The sequence below is a fragment of the Emydura macquarii genome, unplaced genomic scaffold, assembly GCF_026122565.2.
Source record: "Emydura macquarii macquarii isolate MOO-44397 ecotype Brisbane River unplaced genomic scaffold, CSIRO-AGI_Emac_v2 contig_1253, whole genome shotgun sequence".
In the NCBI taxonomy this organism is placed as follows: Eukaryota; Metazoa; Chordata; order Testudines; family Chelidae; genus Emydura; species Emydura macquarii.
In genome coordinates, this window is record NW_027131390.1 from 57,777,706 (window position 1) to 57,798,221 (window position 20,516).

Genomic DNA, 20,516 nt, shown 5'->3' on the forward strand with positions numbered 1-20,516 from the left:
CTCTGGGAAGGAGTTCTACAGGTTGACTGTGCATTGTGTGAAGAAATACTTCCTTTTGTTTTTAAACCTGCTGCCTATTAATTTCATCTGGTGACCCCTAGTTCTTGTGTTATGAGGAGTAAATAACACTTCCTTATTTACTTTCTCCACACCAGTCATGATTTTATAGACCTCTATCATATTCCCCCTTAGTCGTCTCTTTTCCAAGCTGAAAAGTCCCAGTCTTATTAATCTCTCTTCATATGGATGCTTTTCCACACCCCAATCATTTTTGTTGCCCTCTTCTGTACCTTTTCCAATTCCAATGAAAATTAAAAGGAACAGTCACAAGAATGAATGCCTGCAAGCTGAATGGAAACTTTTTAAAAACCATCACACATGCTTAAATTTAAATCTATACACCAAGTAAAAAAATAGTAAGAGGACCAAAAAATGCCACAAATGAGGCAATTAGATGCAAAAGGCATCCTGTAAAAATTGGAAATCATATCCTACTGAGGAAAATAGAAAGGTGCATAAACTCTGGCAAGCCAAATGTAAAAGAATAATGAGGAAGGCACACAAAGAATTTGAAGAGCAAATAGAAAAAGCCCCAAAAACCAACAGCAAAACATTTTCTAAGGGCATGAGAAGCAGGAAGGCTGCCAAACCACTGGACGATTGAGTTGTTAAAGGAGTACTGAAGGAAAACAAAGCCCTTGCGGAGAAGCTAAATGAATTCTTTGTATCTGTTTTCACTGTAAAGGATATGAGAGGGATTTCCACACCTAAGCCACTCTTTTTCGGTGACAAATCTGAGGAGCTATCCCAGATTGAGTTGTTGATACAGGTTTTGGAACAAATTGATAAATTAAATGGTAAGTCACCAGGACCAGATGATATTAACCCAAGAGTTCTGAAGGAACTCAAATATGAAATTGCAGAACTACTAACTGTGGTAAGTACCCTATCACTTAAATCAGCCTCTGAAGTGATAGTTTATATATCAAAAGTGATAGGTTAAACCAGATGACTGGAGGATAGCTAATGTAACACCAATTTTTTAAAAGAAGTTGTGTTTGCCCCAACCTTGTTCATCTATTTAGCAGTCATTCTGGTCCTCGCTAAAGACTGTCTCCTCACTGGAGCTGACATTCAATATCGAATGGATGGGTGGCTTTTTAACCTTCTATGTTTCCGCTCGAAGTCTAAAATCCTCAGGTGTCCACTATTGATCTGTAGTATGCTGATGATTGAGCTATCCTTGCGAATACTGAGAATGACCTTCAGTGCATACAGGATCTTTTTGCACAAGCCTACTAAAGCCTACGACTTTCACTTAATATTGAGAAGACCAAATTGCTCTGTCAGCCTGCCTCAGGTTTTGCACACAATCCACCACAAATTACTGCTGAGGGACAGACTTTGGAAACAGTTGAGCATTTCTGCTACCTTGGTAGCCAACTTTCTCAAAATGCAAAAATTGTGAGATTCAGCACAGAATCCAGTGTGCAAGTGCTTCCTTTGAGAAATTGCTCCAACGCATTTTCATGGATTGTGACCAATGAAGGACACCAAGATTCAGGGCTATTGCATCTTTTATAACTCCTTTATGGATGCGAAACCTGGGAGACCTACTGACAACACCTTAAGAGTCTGGAGAGGTATCATCAGCAAAGCCTCTGGAAGATCCTTTGCATCAAGTGGGAAGACTGCTGCACTAATACCAGCATCATCCCTGAAGCCAATGTCACCTGCATTGACAAAATGATCCTTATGCACCAACTACGCTGGGTTGCACGTTGTGTGTGGATGCCAGATTTCTGCCTCCCAGAACAAGCTCTCTGTTCTCAGCTCACCGATGGGCAGAGATCTTGTGGTGGGCAGAGGAAATGTTACAAAGATACACTGAAAGCATATTGCAAGAAAACTGATGTGGACATCATAAGGTGGGAGGAGGAAGCCACCAACTGCCCTCAATGGTGTTATATCCTCCGTCAGGCAGTGGCCCATTTTAAGAAGCATCTTGCCCTCGAAGCTGAAAAGAGAGAGGGAAGGAAAAAGAAAGAACTTTCTCCCAGCAGACAGCTGACCTGCTGGGAATGTCTGTACTTATTGTGGGCACATCAGTGGTTCCACTATTGGACTCCTGAATCATCTCAGGACTCATATATAAATCCTGTGGTAAAGATCATCTTCAAATGGAGAGATTGCTGCCACCGATTACACTGCCACTATATAAATCCTTGGTACTCCCACATCTTGAATACTGCATGCAGTTCTGGTCATCCCATCTCAAAAAAAAGGTATATTAGAATTGGAAAAAGTACAGAGAAGGGCAACAAAAATTATTATGGATATGGAACAGTTTCCATATGAGGAGAGATTGAAAAGAGACAACTAAGGTGGGATATGATAAAGGTCTATACAATTATGAATGGTGTAGGGAAAGTGCATAAGGAAGTATTATTTACCCCTTCACATATCACAAGAATCTGATCAAAGTAATAGGCATTAGGTGTACAAGAAAAAAAAGGAAGTATTTCTTCACACAATTTAGTCAACTTGTGGAACTCATTGCCAGAGAATGTAGTGAAGGCCAAAAGTATAAGAGGGTTCAAAAATGAATTAGCGAAGTTTATGGAGGAAAGGTCCATCAGTGGCGATTAGCCAAGAAGATCAGGGATGCAACCTCTTGTTCTGGGTGTCCATAACCCTCTCACTACCAGAAGCTGGGACTAGACAACACAATCACTATGACTGCCCTGTTCCATTCATTCCCTCTGAAGCAGCTGGCATTGGCCACTGTCAGGACAGAACACTGGGCTAGATGGACCATTGATCTAACTCATTATGGCTGTTCTTAAAAATATAACCAGAATGAACTACACAGACCTCTTCTCTCTGCCGGAGGCTGCAGCTAGCATGAAGCAATAGCTCTGAGAAATGTGAACAGCCCCACTCACCTCACGCCCTATGTACCTCAGAGGGGTAATTGCTTGGGGGGGGGGGGGGGAAGGTGTCACAGTAGCCCTCCCAGGGGGAGTTGGGGTGGGCAGCCTGCTGGGGGTCCGGGATCAGAGTCCCCCTCCCCATGAGGACTGGCATGGGGAGACTCCGCTGGGGGTCAGGGTCCCCCAGTGGGGAATAAGGGGCAGTTTGCTGAGCGGGGCGGGGTGTTGCACGCACCCACCGTCCCCTCTCACTCCCTGGCCCCGCGCTTTCTGTTCCCGAGTCCTGTCCCAGTCCCTGCGCGGCTCCGAGGCGGACGGGAGCAGGGGGGCCGCAGGGTGGCGCTGTGCGGCCAGTCGCTGGCTGGCAGGCAGGTGGGCGACGGCGGGCCTGCGGTGGCTGTGGGTCACTAACCCAACCCGGGGGCGGCGGAGCCGGGCGCTGCCTAACGTGAAGCAGGTACTGACCGCCCCCCGCCCCGCTCCCGCCGCCGACTCGCTTCCGGGCGCTCAGCTCGGGCGAGGCCGAGCTCGTCGCGGGGCCCCGGGCCTGGCTTGTCTGGAGGCTGCGCTGAGCGAGCCTGAGGCGAGCCGGGCCCCCTCCCCCATGCAGTGGGAGAGGGAGAGGGAGGGGCCTCGGGCTCCTGCGCTTCTCCGGCGGGGCCCGGGCTCCGGCCCGGCACGCAGCCCGGTGAAATACGGGCCTCGGCCCGGCCGGCCCCGAGCGCAGGAGCCGGTTCTCCTCCTCTCGGCGGAGCCGGGCCGGGGTCTCCCCTCGGGAGCCCTGCAGCGCCGCCGTTGCGCCCCTCTGGACAGGCCGGGTCAGGGTCAGGCCGGCTGGTCTGGGCCGGGCCGGGCCCTGCGCCCCGCCGCACGCAGCGGGCGGTCAGCGATCGAGCACAGCGGTGGGAGTCGCCGCCAGCCTGGCGGCTCCTGCTGCGGGAAACAAGGGGAGACCCTGCGCTTCGTCCGACTGCCAGTGCCAGCGTGCGGGCGGAAGTTGCGCTGCGCTGCGGTGCGGGAAGGGAGGAGGGGGGTGGCCCGAGTGTAGGTACCGCTCGTACGGGGGCCCCAGCGCTCGCTTGGCTTGGCTTGGCTTGGCCCGGCCCACTCCAGCCGCGGTAGGAGTGTGGAGGCAGATGGAGATCGGGGGTGTTGGACTCACTGATCTTTGTATGATGCTGGGTTATCACAGGAAATTACACTGCCGGTGCAACCAGTTTAAAGGAAAGCTACACCCACCACCGTGTGTAGACCAGCAGCACAGACGTTCACAGGGTAAGCAGCACCCTCAGCAAACTCTGTTTATGAATAAAATATTGCAAAGATTGGAAGTGCAGTGTTTGTGGTTTTTTTAAATTCCACTGTTGGAGGCAGGGACATTGCTGGAAAGTAAGATTAGCAACATGGGAATACAGTAAGAGTTTCCAATTTGCTTGGTAATGGCTGTCATAATAAAAAGGATTCTAATATGTCCTTTACCTCTTCAAGAGGTATTGCAAGGCATATTTAGTTAATATTTGTGACTGGAAGATCCGGGAAGACCGGAGTGTGAAGTATTAATATACAAAATGTATACTTTTAAAAACAAACATTGATGTTTCTCTTCTGATATTTATGCCAAAATCTAAATCATACTGGGTCCTCATTCTGCAGACAACTCAGTGCTAGTAGATGCTTGCATCCACATGGCACCCTATTGAAGTCTCACATTATCAGCGTGATAGGTGAAATCACTTTGACAACTCGGCCTTAAATGCAGCAATGCAAATTAAAAACAGGTTTCTGAAGAGGCAAGAGGCACCATATCCCATTACTAGTCCTTTGGACTATGCAGTTTTTCCACTAATGTCCATTTTAAAAATAATGTTTCCAAAAATACCTAAGATTTTTATTCCATAGTCTTCCAACACTACTTTCACATGATGGCCATGAAAAATTATACTTACGCATTTGGCTAGGGAGAGTAGTTGTGTGTGTTTGGTGTTTTTTGTTTTTTTGAGTAAGATATACAATTTTTTTAACACCGACATATGGGCAGATGATTTGCTTTTGGACACTGGTAAATTTTCAGGATAATTTTCAAATAGATGTACAGTATTTTTTTGGCCTTGTTTCATTGTGTTACATTAAGATACCCAAGTTGAACTGTAATATTTACTTAAATGTGTTGTATAAAATATGCTTTTTCTTTGTGTTAGAATTATCTTATTTTATTTTTGCAAATTTATTACAGGTTTTAATAGAACATAACCAAATTGATATTAAAATTTGCAAATGCAATGGAAGACGGCAAGACTGAAGAGGTGCTAGATATTCTTCGACTTAACGTGGGAGGTTGTGTGTACACAGCCAGGCGCGAGTCTTTATGCCGCTTTAAGGATTCAATGCTAGCATCTATGTTCAGTGGACGTTTTCCTCTAAAAATAGATGAATCTGGTAAATACATCTAAGTAATAAATATCTAAAATCTGATCAGGTTGCTTTAGGATCAGTTTAAATTATCATTAAAATAATTTTCTATGTAACTGAATACTGCGTAGCTACTGTATTAGTTACTTTAGCTAATAGGCAGACACTGACACACATATTCTTTCAATTTTGAGAGGCATCTATGAAAGCTTTGGGTACCAATAGAAAAAATAAATAAAAGTAATACATACAAAGGGACAAAACATATTTCTCAGTTAATCTGAGTCAAGTCTCCAGAATCAGAGGCACTGTAAGAGGATGGAATAGTGATAAAGCTGATGTTTGGATAAAAATCCTGTGGCCTGAATTGCAAAGGTGGTGAACACCTGCAGAGTCCATTAATGTAGCGGGATTTGAAAAATCAAGCCACTAGCCTTCAGTTAGGGGCACTACAAATTAGAGAACACTTTATTTCTTTAAACATTTTGTTTAGTTTTTAGGGACAAAATCTTTTATGGTTAGATGAAGTTTATAAGCCTTCTTTTGTTTTTCACAGTAAGTATCTAGTTTGAGCAAAGGGCATACATGTCAATGGGGAAGAGCTATTTTTGCAGTGTTCCCCATAAAAATAAACCAATTTATGATTAAGAGACAGATAGGAATAAGTGACGTACTTTTTTTATGATCATTTAAAAACATGCAAATAGTATGTTTTAATATAAACGTATATATTTGTTTGTAACCTTCTTCAAGCCATCACACATCATTATGCTTCTTATGCCCCTATTCACATGCATAAATAATCCCATTGAATTCAAGGGGGACTACTCATGGATTCAAGCATTTGTGGGACTCAAAGCCTCAGATTTTGTAGGCCTCAGTTCTTTGTGACATAGTGTTTTTGCATGTGTTTGTACAGTGCCCATCTCAAAATGGCCCCAGTCCAAGCTGTGGTCTCTTGTCAGTGTAATATAAATATTTAATGATAATAATGAGCTGATAGAGCATCTCTTGTAAAAGAGTGGCATTAGTTTTGTTATATAAGTAGACTCTTGGGGTATGTCTACATTGCAATATAAAACACCTGGAGCTGGCCCCTCACGAGGGCTATAAAAATACAGTGTTGTTGTTCAGACTCTAGGACTTTTTCCTTTGTGGGATCTAAGAGCCCGGACTCCACCCTGAGCCCCAGTATCTACACTGCAATTTTATAGTCCTGCAGCCCAACCCTTGTGAGCCAATCAGCTGATCCGGGCCTGCCACAAGTGTTTTGTTTGCTGTGCATACATACCCCTAGACTTTATAAAAAAGTAAAGTTGAAAATTTAAAATTTCAGCATAACATTATATTCAAAAGTTTGCATAAATTAAGTGTTATCACTAGTTTTAAAAATGCAATGGAAAACTTTAAAGTTAAATGATAATGATTTTCTGATATGATTAATGAGCCTTTATACCATAAAAATTGTTTGAAAGGATTGATTTTAAGAGTGCAAAATAACTTCCAAAGTACTTAATTGCCAGTAAAGAAGACTGCATTTTTAACTAGCAATGAAGCTAGATAGGAAAGGCCGATTTAAACTATTTGCTGTGGGTTAAATTCTGCATTAAGTAATGTCATGGCTATGCAGCATCACTGCAAAGAGTGCGGTTGCGCTGCTGTGATTGGGGGCAGAATTAGACTTATTACTGTGTTCACTTTTATGAAGAGACAGAGTCAACTTAAAAATCACGTCTGTTTGAAATGTTTTATCTGTTTTTAACATGTAAGATTACTATAACTGAAAGAGAGAAAAACAGCACTTTGTATATAATCAGTTTAGTTGTTGGCCTTTTATAGTCAGTTTCTCCTTTTGCTTGTGTAGATCTTAAACCTAGGAGCAGAGGAGAAAAGCAAAGAAGAATATTGTAAAATCCAAAAATTTGTCAGGGAAACTTAGGGACAAGTGCAATACTACAGATGAAATGACTTAACTCCTTTTGAAGCAGACTGGATTTCAATTTGACGTTGACCTCCTAAGAGAAAGATCAGATGCGTCTAGGAGTAATTTGATTTTAGCATTTAAATAGAGCATATTATTCATGAGGTTATTTTTGGTACAATCAATCAATTTAGGCCCTGATCCTTTAAGTAATCTGCACAGATGGACCACAGATTTCTCATTAGGACTCTTGATAGCATAGGACTCCATCCCATGGATCATATTGCAGGATTGGGAGTTTAGTTTGTTCATCTGGAAATTAAGAAATACAGTAGGAAAGCAAAGAAGCAGTTTCAAAAGAAGTGATGACATATTGCTGGGAAAAGGATACAAACTCCGAAGCAAGATACCCATTTAAATAACTACTAAAGAAGTTATATATGTATATACACACACCTCTTGATACATTATTAATTGAAGACTCCACCATATTTGGTAGAATATGACAAAAATTCTGCCTTAAATTACAAACAGTATTTTTAAATATTATTTTGTTTTATTTTCAGGGGCTTGCCTTATTGATCGAGATGGAAAACTGTTTAAGTACCTTTTAGATTATCTTCATGGAGAAGTTCGGATTCCTAAAGATGAACAAACACGAATTGCGTTGCAGGAAGAGGCAGATTATTTTGGCATCCCTTATCCTTACAGTCTGTCTGACCACTTAGCCAATGAAATTGAAACATATTCTTTAAGGTCAAATATAGAACTTAAAAAGGTCTTGGCATTTTCTTATGTTTTTAAAAGTATTCCATAATTCATACTGTTCAGTTGGAACCAAATAATAAAACTACAATATTTGCAGGTTACAACTTTTGAATAATCTGTTGTATGTCATCAATCAACTCAACGTTTTAGTGGAAGAATCACTTGCTAATTATTAGAGTTGCTAATAGAGTCATGGTAATTAGAGCTATGTCAGCATTTCTCTTGATTCTACACCCTCTGTTTTCAGGGATTTGTATATTTGTAACTTAATTGTTAACATTTTCTGTGAAGTGGTACTCTAAATTTGATCTTCAGTTTCACATGCAGGTCTTCTATGAAAAGTGACTTTGTAAAATTGGCATTGCGAATGTCCATGTTTGTGTTTCAGTGACTTCAGATTTAATTTGATCACTTTACAAGATATTTCTTGTCAGTCATGAAAACTTATCCTGAGATCTGAAAGACAAACTATATTTTAATTTTCTTCTGTCATCCCACATAACGATTGTAGTGCCACTCTGCTAAACTCTATAATTAGATAATGCAGTTCCAGGATGCATAAACGGGAATCTCAAGTAGGAGTAAAGTGGTTATTTTACCTCTATTGGGACTGGTGCGTGGTGCTGGAACACTGTCCATTTCTGTTGCCCACAATTCAAGAAGGATGTTAATACATTAGAAAGGGTTCAGAGAAGAGCCACGAGAATAATGCTTAATAATAATAGACTCAAGGAGCTTGATTTATTTAGCTTAAGAAAGAGACAGTTAATGGATGACTTGATTACAATCTGTAAGTACCTACATGGGTAATAAATATTTAATAATGGGGTCAAGCAGAGAAAGGTATAACATGATCCAGTGACTGGAAGGTGAACCTAGACAAATTCAGCCTGGAAATAAAGCATACATTTTTAATGGTGAGAGCAACAAGCCATTGGAACAGTTTACTCAGGGTGGTGGATTCTCTGTCACTGACCATTTTTAAGTCAAGATTGGATGTTTTTCTAAAAGATGCTCTAGAAATTATTTTGGGGAAGTTCTATGGTCTATACCATGGTACTTCGAAGAAGGCTGGGTGGTACATGAGCCGTACCGTGCCGCCGAATCCGCTGCGAACCGCCCCCTGCCGCTGCCAAAGGTTCCCCCCCGCCACCACCAAAAGTCTCCCCCACCCACCCACCCCTGCGAAACCCTGCCGCTGAAAAGGGGCAAACGGCGGCAGGGTTTTGGCGGAGGGCATTGTTCCCCCCATGTAACCCTGCCGTCGCCGAAAGTCCCCCCACCCCACCGCCTCCGCGAAACCCCGCCGCCACCAAAAGCCCTCTCCCCCCCTTTTTTTCCCCGAGTGGTACGAGGGGAAAAAAAGGTGGAGAACCGCTGGTCTATACTATACATAAGGTCAGACTAATGATCACTGTGGTCTGGCCTTAGAATCCATGAAAACTGAGGGCAGAACTTGGTTTGCAGTTAGAATTTAATTATTCTATTAATAAGAACACAATGCAGCTCTCACTATTTTAGGCTTTGTCTAGTGGATATTTTTTCCTATGTTTGATTGCTAATTAACTCAAGTTACCTCTCACATTTGTATGTGAGAATCTGGACACTACGAACAGAAGTGACTCATCTACTTTCTCTAGACCATCAATTTTTTGTATATATGTATCATGTCCCCTCTTATTCATCTCCTTTCTAAATTACACAATTGCAGTCTTTTCAGTTTTGCTTCATGAGAGTTTTTCCATGCCTCTAATCATTATTGTTGCCTTTCTCTGAACTTCCTTCAATTTCCAATATCCTTTTAGAGGTAGGAAAACTAGTGCTTTTAGATGAGATTTACTTAGTAGAGTTTATTATTAAAGCCAAATAAACTTAAATGTGAAAAATCTAGTTTTTTTAAAAAAAATTCTTAGTATAACAACATTTTATATTTTTCTCCAGGCTTTGATAGACTTCTGTGATTCCTATGGTTTAGCCTGTACCAAGCCTACAGTTTGGGTTCTGCACTATCTCAACACATCTGGAGCAAGCTGTGAGAGTAGGATTATTGGTGTGTTTGCCACAAAAGCTGATGGGACTGATGTACTTGACAAGGAACTGGGAGGAAGAATAAATAATAAAAATATGTACAAAAGGTAAGATGATTGTTGGACATCAGAGAACATACTGAAATGAGATTGTCAGTTCTGTTTGGAAAGCATATAGTTACACATTGGCATTACTACTAGGAATTAATAAAGAAAAGATATAAAGTTAAGCACAGAGTACAATAATTAAAGAGAGCCCACAAAAGGTGGCCAGTATACAGTTACTGTAAATCTTTGTTTTAAGGACTGTTTTTAAAACATCTTACTCTTTTAAAATTACACTTTCATTTAGGAAGATACTCGCATTAAATAGCGGAGAAATTTTGTATATATTAATCTTTACTCAGACTCAGATCAGAAAACAAATGCAACATGTTAGTTATTAACAGTCACATTTTAAAATCTTATCTGACAACAAAGGAGGAAGAGATAGACAATAGGGGAATGAAGAAATGAAGGCAAAAAGAAACTGCCTAATTTATGCCCTGACTTATCAAAGAAAATAGACTCCATTGTGGACTCTCCATCATTGGAGGTTTTTAAGAGCAGGTTAGACAATTACCTCTCATGGATGGTCTCGGTAATACTTAGTTCTGCCTTGAATGCAGGAGCCTGGACTAGAAGACCTCTTAAGGTTCCTACCAGTCCTATGATTCTATATTTCATTTGCTTCAATACCACAACAGTAGTGCATTTTAAGAATAATTATAATACTAGTTATGAGTAGATCTATTTTTGGGTGGCTTGAAGAACTCTGCTTTTAATCTTGTGCCTCATGGTACACCTCAGGGATGTGTGCTTTGTAACACTACACATCTTTTGGATATTTTCTTAAAATAAGGGCTTTAGGTTTGTCAGATACAGGTAAAGTATAGATTTAAATATACTGTAGAAAAAGATGAAGGTAAAATTTCATACAGATAATTTAATTCTTGTAAAATATAGGTTTTCCTAAACCTGTTGGAATAAATTTAACTTTTCCAACATACTTGGGCATGTATGGATTTAACTGTTCTTCACCATGTTGTCACTCTAAATAGTAATTCCTCATGTCATTGAAAGTTGCTAGATCAGGCCTAGGTCATGAATTCTGTAATTTTTCTTTTGTGAAGCAGCCACAGGATGAGATGAAGGCAAAAAAAGAAAGAAAGATGGGAACAAAAACTAGTCATATTGTAAAAACTACCAGGAAAAAAAAAGCTGGGGAAAGTAGTCCTAACAGTCAACCAATTACCTTCAGAAAATGTTGAAGTCAGAAGTCATTAGGCATGTCTATACAATAAATATCTATTGCTGATAATTCATGTCAGCAACAGGTATAGTTAAGCTAGAGTTCAACACTCGACAGCTACAAGTATAAACAAGAACAAATTTTCTTCTGTTCCTGTTTCTGAAACTAATGAACCATTTGTTCATGGCAACCACTGCAGGAAAACCATGTTCAGCATCATTTCAGCAGCTGGGTATTTTTTGTAGTGGAGACAAGCAGATCAGAGGATGTACTGACTATATAGAAATGAATTGGAAGTTAAAGTACTACATTTTCATATCCGCTTTGCAAAAAGCCTACTGAGAAAACCTTGATCCTTTGTGGCTAAAGGAAAGGACTGAAATATTGTTTTGAAGGTTTCATACAACATATGCTATTTTTAAAGTAATAACGAGACTAACCACATAATTTTTACTTGTAAAATAATTCTAGAGAGGCTGGAAGTAATGTCCAATACATCTGGAGCTATTATTCAGTGGGTGAACTGAAAAAGATGATGGATGCTTTTGATATCTGGGAAGGGAGAGGTACAGTATTAATTCTTTGCTTCCATTTTAGTAGTTATACTTTCCTAAATAGGAATAAGAAATCCCAAGTACTTTGTTTTTCGCCAAATGACCATAAAAAAATAAAAAATTTACATTTCTGAATGTTTTCAGTAAGTGGCATGAGGTAAGACAGCAATTGTAGTGATTCTTTGAAAAACAAGTTTTCTAGTTTTCCTTAAACTGGGAATGTTGAATAGAGATGAACTTCCTAGGGCCTACCACCTCAAAGGTGTGATAGGCTGGCCAACATAAGGCACTATGTTGAAACCCAGAGGAGACGCATGGTATTGAAGCACAGATACCTGTCAGTCAAAATTCTAAAGCAGAGGTCTTGAATATAATGATAATTCTTAGCACTTTCATATATACATATGCTTTAAGTATGTTCCCTCAGATATTGTTAAGTATCTTGTGTTAGGAACTTCAGGTTTCAGCTACTGGAGGATGCCCCAGCTGATAGAATGTTGGACTCTTGAAGAACGCCCTTTGAAAGGAAGTCTCCATCATATGTCTCCAGTTCATAAAAGGTATATTCACGGATTCAAACTCTGATTGCTTAAAATGCACTGTAGAACGCACTACTGCTTTTGTAACAGAAAATAACTTAGTCTTTTTCTTACAAATTTTAGACCCCATATAAGTAATCTTTTGGAATAATTACTAACTGTGAGTTTATTTCTTTCATTCTTCACTGTCTCTTCATTACACCTTCTCCATTTCTATAAAACCTGTTTTTTATCAGGGGGAAGAGAACTGCAAATCTGACTTCAGTAGAGGAAATATAACTTCAGTTTGGCCTGTGGGAGGTCTTCCTTATTCTACAGTCCTTCTCCTAGCCCACAAACACACACTATAAAATGGGCAGAGGAGGTTCCAAAGTTTAGAGAGAAATTGTGTTTTGCTTACTGATCCAGTTATATGTTAATTGGATTGGTAGCCAAATGAAACATCTGTCTGAAAATTGTCCTAAAGTTTAACTATTCACTTGTATTTCTCTCACGTTCCCTCACTGCCTTAATTATACCAGTATGATTTGTTTGTGTATTTGTGTCTAGAGTTTTTATGCACTTCTTCTCTCTCCCCTCCTTCCACAACTTTTTCTTTTCTGTATTTTGTTCTTTGTTCTGCTGGAGTGCCTCCCTACTTACACTTTTTTTGGTGGTCCTCCAGGATACCCTTTCATTCACATCCTGTTCTGAAAGATCCTACATAAAGGCCATCCCTGCAGTACTCCTACCCTATTTTTGGTGAGGATTGTGAGCTACCTTGTTACTTCATGCTTCCAGTGAGAGGCAGTCTTTCTTGTGGTAGCTGGCATCACCAACATTTTAGCTGCTCAAGGTCTTTTCTCTGGATTATGTCATTCTTAACTTCACCTTGCAGGTTAACAATAGGTGCAACCCTATTCCCAAGTCTCTTTACATTGTTCTCCCCTGTGATATTCAGTCCCTAGCACTGGCTACTTACAGAAATTCCAAATCTTCTGCCCCCTAAGGGCCAGTGTACCCCAGGTTTGCCAGTTTACTTTAGACCACCACCCCTGTAAGCCACACGGCACTTGTGAGTACTTTTAACTAAACAAAATAACATTTATTAAGGAAGAATAAAGATTTAACTAGAAATGAGAGAGTGTAGTGGAAACAAGTGGTTACAACACTAACAAAATGGAAAACGCAAACTTGGGTCTACGCTTATCAATGGTTACATTTCCTATGTAATCACGTAGATTTTCTCCCAGAAGTTTGGTCTTTTGCAGAGCTGGATGATTTTAGACAAACCAGGATGCAAATATTCATGAAACCTCCCTCCCTTCCCCCTCCCCCCTGAAGGGTTTTCCTAAGTGAATGGATGCAGTGTCCTTCCCCTCATCCTGTTATACTGAAAACAGTCTTTTGTTTCTACTCCTAGATAGAGTAAACCCTATCGTGTTGTAAAGTTTATTTTTTTCTTTCAAGTGGTTTCGACTGTTAGTCATTGCCTCTGCTGGTTTCCCATTCAAAGCATTGCACAAGGCTAAACAGTTGAACTATGCTTTGCATTATTGGCCAGACAGGCTGGGGTAACTCCCTCTTGCCCCGAATGGGCTATTACTGAGACTTCCTGATGACTAATCTTTACTTTTTTTCCCCCAAGTCCATAAAGCATCCTTTCAATATAGATACATTGTTCCTTAAATATTACCCATATGTACATCTCACAATGAATATGAATCTTTAGAAGTTACACACTTACTGTAGATACCTTACATGTTACTCTGTGGATAAAGATCTGGCAAGACGTGTTTGGCATAATGAGTTTGTCAGGTCTGAGGTGAGAGTTGTTTATAAAGAACAGGGTACCTTTTCCAAGAGGTCTCTGTGTCGTAGCTGACTTATCTATTTTCCCATTAGCTTGCCAAGTAGCCTTCTTTCCGTCCTGTACAGTACCAAACTCTATTACCGTGTATTTGTATCTCCCCTGTCTCCTCCACTTACCTCCATCCTTCCCTCAATATGCAGAAGTACAGCAGTTTGAAACTCAGCAGAATGGTATAATTGTAGTCCATTTCGGTATACTTTGATGCATCTTCACAGGTGCAGTCAATGTGCCAAAGCACAAATGTGAGATTCCTGCTCAGTGGGATTTTCCATTGGTGTAAGATAAAAAACATGCGGTGAAAAGGGAGTTTGGTGCAAGGAAAACACTTGATTCAGACATCCAGTTGAAACCCTTGATCTAGCTCATTATTCTGACAAAGCACTGTATAATTTCTTCTAGTTTACTTTAGATAGTCCTAGTTATTCCTATGGGACTATATCATTCTCTTAATTACTGCTGATAAGCAGTGGGTTGAAGATTTTAGCTTGTTAGCTTTCCTTTCTTCCCCTTCCTTCTTTTTTCTGGCATGTATTTGGTCATTGAGGATACATTCCCTTCTCACATGTCTCTCTTAAAAAACGTCTGTTGCCTCCTTACCTTACACTGGTTTTGCTTATAAACTTTCCAAACTAAATGAATAGTATTGCCTTTCTCTCTCATATTGACTTATCCCAGTTTTAGAAAATTAGTCAATTACTTGACCTCTGATATTGTTCATTCTTCCAATGTGAATGCATGGGACACTCCACAATATCTTATTCCAAACCATTAATAAGAACATCCATTGTTCTGTGGTATATCTAAATCTGTCTTTAACAACTCAGATAATTCACATTCTATTTATAGTACTGACTTTCTAGTTGAATGTGTCTTGGTGATCACTATAGAAATCTTTCCTGAAGTTCAGATCAATTGTATCTACAGCTTTTCTTCGTCAACTCCCCAAAATTCTCCCTATGGCAAATACTTAGAAGTAGTTTGTTTTATACTCAATTTTTCTAGGCTTTCTCCTGTTATCAGTGAGTAACAGTTTCCTTGTCTTTTCCACTGTGGCAGTCAGCATTACAGATTAATAGTTTATTGGCTTTTGCCTTAATACCTTTTAAAAGTATTGACAAATTATATAGGCTTCATTCCAATCTCTGTGCTCCCTTTTTTACTCCCATCCCCCAAGAGGTTTATATTTAAATTTGCTAATTCTCTTTTTGACCTACTTTTGGCTTGGATCCAATCTAGCCCTTGTTTTGTCAGCCCTCAAATGTTCTAATTTCTTGACCCGCTGTTTTAGCGTGACATCGATTTCCACCAGTTTTATTTTTATTATTTTCCTGATTAATTTAAATCTTCCTGGCATCTGTTCATTTTCCATTGCCACACAGACTGAGAGACAGTGTTTGTTGAACACAGTAGAAATGGTAGCTACTTCTGCCAATAACATAAAATTCCCCTCTCCTCCCCCCCCCCCCCTTTTTTTTTTGGAGATCCTACTGGGTTTCCTTCACTTACCCTTAATTTGCTCTCTTGAAAGTCTTCAGTGGAATCTTCTTTTCATTTGGGATCTTTGCTTTTCCTGTTGCTGTTTTACACTTTAATTTGGTAATCTTGTCAGTACTCCTCTGTAGCTGAGGTCTTACATTTTCCATATACTGTTAGCATTTTTAACATATTGGGGTCTAATTACGGGGGTATCACATGAAACCTTTGACTATACTCTAATTTATCTGAATATTTTCAAATTTCCTCACTCTTTTATCCTCTCACTTTCACTACTTTCTCATTCATTTTCATCTAACACTTTCTGTATATCATCTCCTTTTAAGATATTCTTACAATAATGTCTTAAAAACCTTCATGGCAGGTAAAAATGTGGGTGGGGTATGACTTACAGGAAATGATGACTGCTAGCAACTTTGAGCAGCATAAATGAGTAACCACAATTGACATTAGTAAAAAACAAAATATCAGATTTGTGGGTGAATGTTGGAGACAAGCTATTTCGTAATTATAGCTTAATTATGTGTGATGCATAGAATAACTAAAATACCTAGATTGCTCTTTTAGAGACTTTTTTTTTTTAAACAGACGATTGATAGACTTTACTGAAGAGGAAGAAGATGGTCAAAACTTTAAAGCTGGTCCTAGACCAATTAGATTTTCTGGCCCCTCAACAAGTACCCACATCAAAGTCAAGAACTCTGCTTCATTAAAAGTAGCTGCCTATAACACTTCTTCACATTCTGTGGTAACTCTTAAACGACCCAGCAGTGATAGTTTGGTACAGCGGAAAGTGGTGCCAAAAACTGAACCTACACTATGCACCTCATTGCCTACAAGTTCTCAGGCTTCTTATGGAACTGAAGGTGCTGAAAATGGTGCAACATATCAAACTACATTCAACATCTCGATGTCTAAGAAACCCACATCCACTCGTGTGGTAAAACTGAAGCGGACTCCACTATGTATTGTATCACCATCTCAGTCATCTTTCTCACTGAATAGAACAGGTGAACAGGAGGTTCCTGCTGTTGAAATTCCTACTGCTTCTACATCACTAAAAAAGAAAGAATCCAATATATCAACAGAGAATAGTCAGATCAAGAATAATTTGGAGAACGATGAACTGGATGACAAAGTTTAACTCCTTAGTAGGGGGAGTGGAGATTTTCTAGAATGATATGCTAAAAGAAAAGTTTCTGACCATGGTGTCAAGGGACAAACATACATCCCGGATTATAATTTATAACTAGACCTGGTAGGAAATTGTGGAGCAAAATAGTACATGGGCAAAAGGTTTTGACATTTGTAGTAAGTTGTGAGTTTTTCACATTACTTTTAATTTTTTGGGGTAGGGGCAGGATGTGTGGATTTTTAAAAACATTTTTGCAATACACTGTGACCATCTCTCAGATATTTATGTAAGTCAGATTGCTGTGGGGTTACTGTTTTTTAAAGATAGAATGTACACGCACACAAGCAAACCAAACCTAGCTGTCTCCATTATAGATAAATGTCAAGATTTTAAAAACTTTGAGACTAAGTTTAGGTTCCTAAATCCAGATTTTCAAATTAGAGAAAATAGGTCACATTGATTAGTAATGGGGGAGATCCAGTCTTAGATCTACACTCAGTCTTCTACTCTCCAGGTGTGTAAAATACTGGATATTGCAAAGGTATCTGAATTACCAAGAGTAAGGAACAGGGTTGTTGGCTTCAAAGTTTTTTGGGGAGAATATAGGTAGAGCAGTTTAGCAGCAATGAAAGGAGCCGTCCTTCCACCTGCCATAGAGGAGGGACTAGGAAATGTAAGGGGAAATAGCCTGTCATGGAAACAACAGGGCAGAATCTTTTCACAGAATTGAGACATACATATTACATTCCCAAAGAGGAATGATCTCCATTGGGGAATTGAATGAGTGTCAGAGTTCCAGGCAGCAACCCAGGCTAGCTAGGCTTAAATTGTATTCCTTAGGAATTGGAAACTGCCTGGCATTGCACTGCTGCAGTACACTCTGTCCTACAGTTGCAGGAAGGCTCTTACGTCAGACACAGCTGTCATAGCTTTGTTCTCCCCCACTCCCTTCCTATATGTGGGACTCTTACATATGAGCAGGGACAAGCTCAGCCTCTTTCCAGCCTAAACAGAACAGAACAAAACACTAAAGTCCTTCTTTGAAAAATGGGCAAAAAATGCCGACCAGGGAGAGGATAGAGAACAAAAATATTGGGCTGAATACTGTTTCTTAGTTGCACCAGTATACATTTGTAGTAACTCCAATGAAGTCAGTGATTACTGCAGATTTACACCAGTGTAGCAAAGCAGAAATTGTGCCAATGTCTTGAAGAAGTGCCTTGATTCTTCTTGGGTGTTTAGATCAACATTGCTTAATGTTAGCATTTAAGTATTTTTAATGAGATTTATATATGGCATATCTTTGCTGGTCTTGCTTGACTAAAAAGAGGTCTAACATTGTCAACCCCAAATGTGCAAAAATCACATGATGGACTTAATCATGAGACTTTTAAAAATACATTAGGAAGTACATTTTTTCAAGCTTTACTCTGCAATTATGAGGGCTAGAAACTTAACTTTTAGTAAGTTTTTAAAAAAAGATTCTCATGTTATAATGTGCCTCCTATAGCTGAGGCACTAAGAAAAACACCATATATCACGAAAGTTGGCAAAACTACAGTTTTCTGGCTGTCAACTTACATTTTGAAGGCCAGCTTGCATCTTTAATGGCCCAAGATAGAAACCTTGATTTTTTTAAAGTGAAAGTTTAGATTACGTAGAAAAGAGAAAACATGGAAAATGCTAAAATTGTACAGTCTACCATTTCCTTGTGTTCGTAATTTTCCATTGGCCCTAGTGTCTGAAGTATTTTTAGAAGAGCATTTGAATTAAAAATAAATTTTTTCATACATATTCAATTTTGTTTATTCATTACTTCATTGTTTTATAATGGCGCTGTTTGTAATGTACTTATTATATTTCCAAAATAAGTTTCCTAAAACTGAATATTTCCTTCCTACCTGCTCTTCAACATTTGATGATTTTAAAAGATTTAAAAACATACACTAAAGATCAGCAATAGCATGGAATTATTTTATACACACACAAACTAAAATGTTTTAAGTAAAATCTTGTGCGATTTTCTGTGCTGGCATCAGTTCAGGATTTACTCTAGGTCATCTTCCTTGATAGTAAAGTATTATTATTATTAAATAAGTATTATTGCCAAATCCATCAACATGACACTCAGAATCCTGAACAGTCCCGCACAAGACTGAAATAAATGGTAGAAACTGCACTTCAGGTTGTGGGGGGAGAAATAAATAAAGATCAGGATCCCCCAGCTGTGCTAGAGACACTGCATAGACTTGTAAATTCTGATGCAGGACCTGTTTTTACTACAATTTAATTTTTTTACAAGATTCAACTGGTAGATGAAACAGTCAAGCAGACTGCAGATGGTGGGGAAGTAAAATGGGATTTTTTTTTTTTTTTTTTAAGGGATTGATCAAATTCCCCATTGACAGAATTGGAAGTTGGATCAAGCCCATCATTAATGGATTATGCACAAACACACTTTCCTTTAGTTTTTGAGTCATAAATATCAATATCATCCATTTTTTTAAATCTGTAAAGCTAGCTATTGTACCGTTTCAAAATTGTCTATTTCAGCAAAGAAAGTCCTGTATGGCATTATACATCTGCATTCAACTCTTACGCAGATACAGGTTACATGAAAGATTTGGGAAAGTTGTATTAAACATGAGACATGGTTCTTCAGTTGGGATTTTACATGTGTGCTATCAAATTGTGCTTAAAAACCAGAGAACTTTGAAAAATGTACCACGTTAAAGCTATAAAAGAAACTGAATTCAGAAAGTAACTTCAGTCTAACAATCTATCTACTGTCCAATGGCCATGCTTTGATTTAGGAAATGCATTGCCTATTTAGTGTGATGGATTAAACATTGCTGTCATTTTCTTGTTAACATTGTCACCCTTTCGGCCCTCTGTGGAAGCAGAATTTTTTGTTTTCCAACAGCAAAACATTTAGCAGCACAAGTGTTAAGTATGCAGAAGAGTACCATTCCAAGTAAATTGCTAGAGAATCATTCACATGTGACTGAGCATGGGACTGTCAGACAGAAGCCTGTTATCACCAGTACATGTGATTCAGACAGTTGTAATTCAATAAACTGCTTCAGAGTATGGAGAACTCATTTGTACTTTATTTAATTGAAACAAATAGATGTTATTTCATATGATAAGCACATGTTCATTTTGAATGTCTAGGAGAATACTGATAGCGCTTAAAAGTTACTCCGCCAAGAGCCACAGAAATATTACTCAGTAATTGGTATTAAGTTCATCTAACTGTTAAAATAGCTTGGGAAAGTTCCTTTACAACATGCAGTGTAAATAGTCATTTTTATAAACAAATAGAATAATGTTACTTGAAGGGAAACTGCCTGTTTTCTCAACCCACCATTATGATAGCTCAGTCTTATGTCATCTCGTCTGCTCTGCCAATGGCATCAACTATACCTGGCCATTTAGCTGCTTCTCCCACAAATATGTCCATGTTTTTTTCCACACTACCCCTTATTCATGGAATGCCAATCCTAAATTGATCTGTAAGGCTACTACCCTGCACCACTTCCAATCCTTCCTTAATACCCACTTTTGCTGTGAGTCCCTACAAGGAAACATCT

General features: G+C 39.3%; 1 protein-coding gene across 3 annotated transcripts; it reads left to right on the forward strand.

The window, feature by feature from the left end:
• Nucleotides 1-3,253: 3,253 nt before the first annotated feature.
• KCTD18 (potassium channel tetramerization domain containing 18) lies at nucleotides 3,254-20,020 on the forward strand. Of its 3 annotated transcripts, XM_067548955.1 has the most exons (8): nucleotides 3,254-3,390; nucleotides 4,126-4,208; nucleotides 5,167-5,369; nucleotides 7,830-8,041; nucleotides 9,973-10,166; nucleotides 11,821-11,915; nucleotides 12,355-12,463; nucleotides 16,377-20,020. In XM_067548955.1, the coding sequence occupies exons 3-8, from the start codon at nucleotides 5,213-5,215 to the stop codon at nucleotides 16,930-16,932; spliced, it is 1,323 nt and encodes a 440-aa protein (XP_067405056.1). In that variant the 5' UTR covers nucleotides 3,254-3,390; nucleotides 4,126-4,208; nucleotides 5,167-5,212; the 3' UTR covers nucleotides 16,933-20,020. The 3 variants fall into 3 exon arrangements, with proteins under 3 accessions (XP_067405056.1, XP_067405055.1, XP_067405057.1); XM_067548954.1 differs by lacking the exon at nucleotides 3,254-3,390 and having other exon boundaries at nucleotides 3,955-4,208; XM_067548956.1 differs by lacking the exon at nucleotides 3,254-3,390 and having other exon boundaries at nucleotides 3,955-4,208; nucleotides 12,364-12,463.
• The last annotated feature ends 496 nt before the right edge of the window (nucleotides 20,021-20,516 follow it).